This window comes from Carassius carassius, chromosome 25, assembly GCF_963082965.1.
Source record: "Carassius carassius chromosome 25, fCarCar2.1, whole genome shotgun sequence".
Taxonomy (NCBI): Eukaryota; Metazoa; Chordata; class Actinopteri; order Cypriniformes; family Cyprinidae; genus Carassius; species Carassius carassius.
Window position 1 is genome coordinate 1182417 of NC_081779.1, and position 7500 is coordinate 1189916.

The 7500-nt window shown below is 44.9% G+C and overlaps 1 protein-coding gene across 1 annotated transcript in view; it reads right to left on the reverse strand.

The window, feature by feature from the left end:
- The window catches only part of LOC132103866 (venom phosphodiesterase CdcPDE), a 44693-nt gene that overhangs the window by 23079 nt on the left and 14114 nt on the right, over window positions 1-7500 (reverse strand). Inside the window, exons 12-17 of the mRNA XM_059508933.1 lie at window positions 7287-7395; window positions 4069-4191; window positions 3940-3971; window positions 466-593; window positions 303-372; window positions 126-213 (exon numbers count right to left, since the gene is read on the reverse strand). Of these exons, the coding sequence (XP_059364916.1) occupies window positions 126-213; window positions 303-372; window positions 466-593; window positions 3940-3971; window positions 4069-4191; window positions 7287-7395 (550 nt within the window). The remainder of the gene's footprint in view (window positions 1-125; window positions 214-302; window positions 373-465; window positions 594-3939; window positions 3972-4068; window positions 4192-7286; window positions 7396-7500) is intronic.

The window sequence follows — 7500 nt, forward strand, 5'->3', positions numbered from 1 at the left end:
GATGTGTGTTCACCTACTGTATTTACTGTATGATGCTTCTCTATTCCCTATTGTAAAGCACTTCAGATCAGCTTCAGGTGTGCTCTAAAAATAAACTCAGATGTTGTGTCTTGTGGGTTTCATACCACACATGAGGTTGTACAGCTCAATGTTGGAAAACGGCTCCACTTCTGTCTGAAAGTGAAATTTTGGGCCTAAACTGAGAAACGAGGCCTGAAAGAGACAGAATTACTCATTCAAACTGCACATCAGAGAAAAAAAGACTATGCTAAATTTTGTATCAACTACACACACACACACACCTGCATGCTGTAGATGTCATTATCATATCCATGATTACCTCCTGAGCAGAACGTGAGAGACCCAGGATATCTGCAGCAACACACACACACATACCATCAGAACATGTGCTAGTGTACATAACACAAGTGTGTGTGAGTGTGTGTGTGTGTGTGTGTGTTATACCTCTCAAAGAGCCAGCGTGGGTTCACCAGGACGCTGACGTCTTCGATGCGTCTGTTGCTGGCGTAATGGAAACGTTTGGGCAGGTGATGTTTCAGGTAAGGCTTGATCTGCTGCTCCGGTCGTTTACACTGAATGACAGCAGCCAATAACACACACATAACACACACACGTTATTGTCCTATTCCTGAAAGTGGTGTTATAATGTCATCACACTGGACTAAAACTGACTGACTCATGAGATAGAGTGATGATTGAGCTGGCATTTCAACATTTTCCACTAAATATAAACCATTCCACCCTTTGCGTCACTGTGTGATTTCCCCTTTATTCCCACAGCACTTTATACTGTAAAGATTGTGTCAAAGCAGCTTTACAGTGATGAACAACAAAATTACAGTATTAATGTTGCAAAATTCCTAAGTTATGAAACTGTTTCTATTTTACTATTTTAGCTTCACTTGTAATAGCTTTACTATTTAGAAGATAGTTAAGTCATTTAGCTTATATATTGTTCTCATCCAGTAGTGCAAGTGAAGTGAGTGAGTGAGTGAAGTGAAGTGACATTCAGCCAAGTATGTGTGACCCATACTCAGAATTTGTGCTCTGCATTTAACCCATTCGAAATGCACACACACAGAGCAGTGAACACACACACACACTGTGAGCACACACCCGGAGCAGTGTTCATCATTTATGCTGCGGCGCCCGGGGAGCAGTTGGGGGTTCGATGCCTTGCTCAAGGACACCTAAGTCGTGGTATTGAAGGTGGAGAGAGAACTGTACATGCACTCCCCCCACCCACAATTCCTGCCGGCCCGGGACTCGAACTCACAACCTTTCGATTGGGAGTCCGACTCTCTAACCATTAGGCCATGACTTTAAGTGCAGTTAAACTAATAATATTATTGCATATTAATTAGGTTAGCTTGAGAAAGCCATCCTACTGATCTGCTACTTAAGCTTCTTATTATTATTATTATTGTTCTTAGACTAAATTTCTGAACGATACTCCTCCTAGAGCTTTCAAACTAGAACCACCAATCTCAGCCCAGATCTTCAGACTGATCTGACATATGATTTTCATAAAACTGAAGATTAAAAATCATAAAAATCCCTTACATCGATGGAATGTTCAGATGAACCAAGACTTCATTTATCTTTTTAGCTGCAGTCCATTGTTTTTTGTCGACTAATCGGTTTAGTTACAGAGTGTAATGGATTTCTTGAGCATTTCTCCCAAATTTCCCAATCGCAAGGTTTTATCATGTAATATCGACACAGATGTAACTGATGTGACACAAAACATGCCTTTATATATATATAAAAAAAACACACTTCTCCTTTCATGTAAATACCAACGGCTATATAATATTCATTCTTTATAACAATTTACCACATTCTTCATTATTTCAACCATTCTTATTCTTTTCATTCTCTTTTGCGTTGTCATGCTTAATCATGCTAGCAACATGCTAGTAGCATGATAATTATGCAAGCAGCATGCTAATCATGCAAGCAGCATGCTAATAACATGTTAATCATGGTAGAAACATGCTACCGACATGCTTGTAACTTGCTTATCATGTTAGAAACATGCTAGTCACTTGTTGATAATGATAGCAACATGATAGTAACATGCTAATCAATTTTGAATAATGCTAGTGACATGCTAGTAACTTGCTTATTATTATAGTGACATGCTAGTAGTGTGCTAATCATGATAACAGCATGGTAATCATGTTAGCAGCAACATGCTAGTAGCGTGTTAATCATGATAACATCATTGTAATCATGTTAGTAACATGATAGTAGCTTGTCTATCATGCTAGCAACATGCAAGTTACTTGTTCATAATGATGACAACATGCTAATCATGCAAGCAATATGTTAGTAACAGGCCAATCATGCCAGAAACATGCTAGTGACATGCTAGTTAATTGTTAATAATGTTAGCAAACATGCTAACAACATGCTAATCATGCTAGCAATATGTTAGTAACAGGCCAATCATGCAAGAAACAATGCTAGTGACATGCTAGTTAATTGTTAATAATGTTAGCAAACATGCTAACAACATGCTAATCATGCTAGCAACATGCTAGTTACTTGACATGCTAGTTACTTGATAATCATGCTAGCAACATGCTAATCATGCCAGCAATATGTTAGTAACAGGCCAATCATGCCAGAAACATGCTAGTGACATGCTAGTTAATTGTTAATAATGTTAGCAATAATGCTAGCAACATGCTAGTTACTTGACATGCTAGTTACTTGATAATAATGCTAGCAACATGCTAGTTACTTGACATGCTAGCAACATGCTAATCATGCCAGCAATATGTTAGTAACAGGCCAATCATGTTAAAAACATGCTAATCATCTATCTAAATGTATAAACTTTTGGCTTTTACAACTGCTTTAAACGTTCAGGTCAGGTTTTCTTGATGAACTTTTTATTTAGTTGACTTTTAAACCACCAGCAGAACTTTAAGATAACTAATATTCAATCAATCTGAATAATTTAGTTGAAGTTGAAACATTTCAATCAGTTTTATTATCTTCTGTAGATCTGATTTAGAGTTGAAATAGAAGTGTCTGATTCCTAATTGAAGAATGTGAGTGAGTGAAGTGACATTCAGCCAAGTATAGTGACCCATACTCAGAATTTGTGCTCTGCATTTAACCCATCCGAAATGCACACACACACAGAGCAGTGAACACACACACACACTGTGAGCATACACCCGGAGCAGTGGGCAGCCATTTATGCTGCGGCGCCCGGGGAGCAGTTGGGGGTTCGATGCCTTGCTCAAGGGCACCTAAGTCGTGGTATTGAAGGTGGAGAGAGAACTGTACATGCACTCCCCCCACCCACAATTCCTGCCGGCCCGGGACTCAAACTCACAACCTTTCGATTGGGAGTCCGACTCTCTAACCATTAGGCCACGACTTCCCCATGTTGAGACATGGACACTTATTTTCTTGGTTATATCTGTAATGTTGTTTTGAAACAATCTGATGTATAAAGCACTATAGAAATAATTATGACTTAAACTTAATTAAATGTATTATGTATTATGCTGAATCAGTGTAATTTTAATATGATTTATATACTATAAGTTTTTTTATTAATTTTTTTGAATTAGCTTTTATTTTTTATCTTCAGTATTCACTTTCATTTAAGTTGCATTTTTAGGTTTTTTTATTTTATTTCTTTTGTTTTCTCATTAATTTAATATGATTATTTAGCTTTAATTTATTTAAATTTTGGTCTTGGTTTTTATTTATTATATTTCCAGTTATATTTCCTGTGGATTTTGCAACTAACTGTGATAAGTTGTATTTGATATTTCTATTGTATTTTAGATTTTTTTCAATTTACAACAATAGTTTTACTTAATGATCATAACGCTGATGGGAATCCTGTTCCTAAACCACAACAGTATGTTTTTGGTTTGCAGTGACTCTTACCGACATGTTTGCCACGAGTCCAGCTGCGTCCACTGTCAAATACACACACACACACACACACACACAGGTTATTCACACACACGTCACTCACTAGGGCTCTTCTGAACTCTGTGTGTGTGTTTGACTTACAGGTGTGTGTTGTGTTCTTAGCTCTGATTCGTCCAAACGGCCCCTCACTGACAAAAAGATGATTGACATCACCTATAATATTCTGAAGAGCCTCTTTACGCTCACAGCTGGTCTCCTCCATACCTGCACACACACACACACACGTCACACTTGCACACAGTGTGTTTCCTCACAGTGTCACGTTCGGTGATACAGGAAACACAGGAGAGGGAACCAATTGCAGGTAAGTCCTTTATTTAAGGGGTAATCCAAAGGGGTAAACAGTCCAGGCAGGGTCAAAACCAGAATATCCAAACATAACATAAACAAGACACGAAGACAAGGTAAGGCAAGGCAAGGCAAGGCAAGAAGCGACGTACATGAATAACTATCAACATTAAACAAGGACTCCATAACACAGACTCAGACAGACCGGGTATAAATACACAGAAGGATAATGAGGGAACAGGAGACAGGTGGGGAACAATCAATTACTAAACAGGAGGAAGGTGACCAAATAAGGGAACAGGAAGTGATAAGGAGACAGACACCGTGAGAAAGGAGGACACCTAGTGGAAACCCAGGGAACACAACCCAGACACTGTGACAGGACCCCCCCTCTACGGAGCGGCTCCCAGACACTCCACGACAAGACACGACACAGACCAGGAGGGAGGCGGACAGGTGGAGGCTCAGGGGGAGGGACGGAGGGCCAGACTCACTGAGGGGAACAGACAGAAACATAACAGAAACCAAGAAACATAAAACAGAAATCCATAAGGACATCATGTGGCGCCCCCCGGGGCGGAGCAGAAGACCACCACAGCCGTGTGGTCAAGGCGGAAGCCCCCCAGGGCGGAGCAGAAGACCACCACAACCGTGTGGTCAGGACGGAAGCCCCCCAGGGCGGAGCAGAAGACCACCACAACCGTGTGGTCAGGATGGAAGCCCCCCAGGGCGGAGCAGAAGACCACCACGTCCTTGTGGACGAAGCCAGAGTCCTCCAGGGCGAAGCGGAAGACCCCCACAGCCGTGTGGTCAGGGCGGAAGGCCCCCAGGGCGGAGCAGAAGACCACCACAGCCATGTGGTCAGGACCAGAACCCCCCAAGGCGGAGCAGACCTCCGTGCGGCTGGACCAACGGGACGACGAAACTCTGGTAATTCCCTGGTGTCCTTACTGGACTCCAGAAGATTGGTGCTGGCCTGACACTGCTCATGAAGATCAATGGTGACTTGCCTTTGTTCATGAAGATCAGAGGTGACTTGCCTTTGTTCATGAAGATCAGAGGTGACTTGCCTTTGTTCATGAAGATCAGAGGTGACTTGCCCTTGTTCATGAAGATCACCGGTGACTTGACTCAGTCCTTGAAGATCACCGGTGACTTGACTCAGTCCTTGAAGATCACCGGTGACTTGACTCAGTCCTTGAAGATCACCGGTGACTTGACTCAGTCCTTGAAGATGACCGGTGACTTGACTTGACTCTGAAAGGTCCTTACGGTGACTAGCCCTGACTCTGGAGGATCAGCGGTGACTAGCCCTGACTCTGGAGGATCAGCGGTGACTAGCCCTGATTCTGGAGGATCAGCGGTGACTAGCCCTGACTCTGGAGGATCAGCGGTGACTAGCCCTGACTCTGGAGGATCAGCGGTGACTAGCCCTGATTCTGGAGGATCAGCGGTGACTAGCCCTGACTCTGGAGGATCAGCGGTGACTAGCCCTGACTCTGGAGAGTTCACTGGCACCTGATTCGACTCTGGAGAGTTCACTGGCACCAGACTCGACTCTGGAGAGTTCACTGGCACCTGACTCGACTCTGGAGAGTTCACTGGCACCTGACTCGACTCTGGAGAGTTCACTGGCACCTGACTCGACTCTGGAGAGTTCACTGGCACCTGACTCGACTCTGGAGAGTTCACTGGCACCTGACTCGACTCTGGAGAGTTCACTGGCACCTGACTCGACTCTGGAGAGTTCACTGGCACCTGACTCGACTCTGGAGAGTTCACTGGCACCTGACTCGACTCTGGAAAGTTCACTGGCACCTGACTCGACTCTGGAGAGTTCACTGGCACCTGACTCGACTCCGGAGGGTCAGCTGAGACTCTCATCCTGTGCAGCGGCGCTGGGAAAGCAGCCATCTTGGGCCATGAATCTGGACAGGCGGCCATCCTGTACTGTGGTGCTGGGCTGGCGGCCATCTGGGGTTGTGGCGCTGGACTGGCGGCCATCTTGTACGGTGGCGCTGGACCGGTGGCCAATTTGGGCATTGGCGCTGGGTTAGCGGCCATCTTGTGCTGTGGCGCTGGACTGACGGCCATCTTGTGCTGTGGCGCTAGGCTGACGGCCATCTTGGGCTGTGGAGCTGAACCGGTGGCCAATTTGGGCATTGGCACTGGGCTGGCGGCCATCTTGGGTTGTGGCGCTTGGCTGGTTGCCATCCTGGGCAGTGGTGCCGGGCTGACGACCACCCCGCCGGAAGAGACAGAAGTGGCTGGGGCATCCCACCGAAGCCGATGCTGCAGATAGCGCACGAATTCCCAGAATTCCAGTGTCTCTAACTGCGCCATCTCCTCCTGAGACACTGGATCATCCAGCCCGCCATTGAAATAGTCCTTGAGGGCCGCATCATTGTAGCCCATGCCCTCGGCCAGGGACCAGAACACCTGAGCCAGGGCACCCACTTCATTTCCCTCTTGGCGGAGGGCGGTCAACCTAAGATACTTGGCTCGCCGCTCCGCCATCTTGGCTGGGGAACGGAAAGACGACATACCGCTGGTTCCTAGAATGACGGACTCCTTCTGTCACGTTCGGTGATACAGGAAACACAGGAGAGGGAACCAATTGCAGGTAAGTCCTTTATTTAAGGGGTAATCCAAAGGGGTAAACAGTCCAGGCAGGGTCAAAACCAGAATATCCAAACATAACATAAACAAGACACGAAGACAAGGTAAGGCAAGGCAAGGCAAGAAGCGACAGACATGAATAACTATCAACATTAAACAAGGACTCCGTAACACAGACTCAGACAGACCGGGTATAAATACACAGAAGGATAATGAGGGAACAGGAGACAGGTGGGGAACAATCAATTACTAAACAGGAGGAAGGTGACCAAATAAGGGAACAGGAAGTGATAAGAAGACAGACACCGTGAGAAAGGAGGACACCTAGTGGAAACCCAGGGAACACAACCCAGACACTTTGACACATAGCTGATTGTATGTGTGTGTGTTACCGTGATCGGCGACGATGATGATGTTGACACACTGATGAAGGTTGAGTTGTTTGAGGCCATTCATCAGCTGACCGATGACTCTGTCCACTCCCTGCAGAGCCAAGATCAGCTGCAGACACACACACACACACACACAGATGTCAGCGGATGTTTTGAATGAATCAGCATTTTAAAGTTGTTTTCGGCATCAGATAATCATCAACTTCATCTGTTT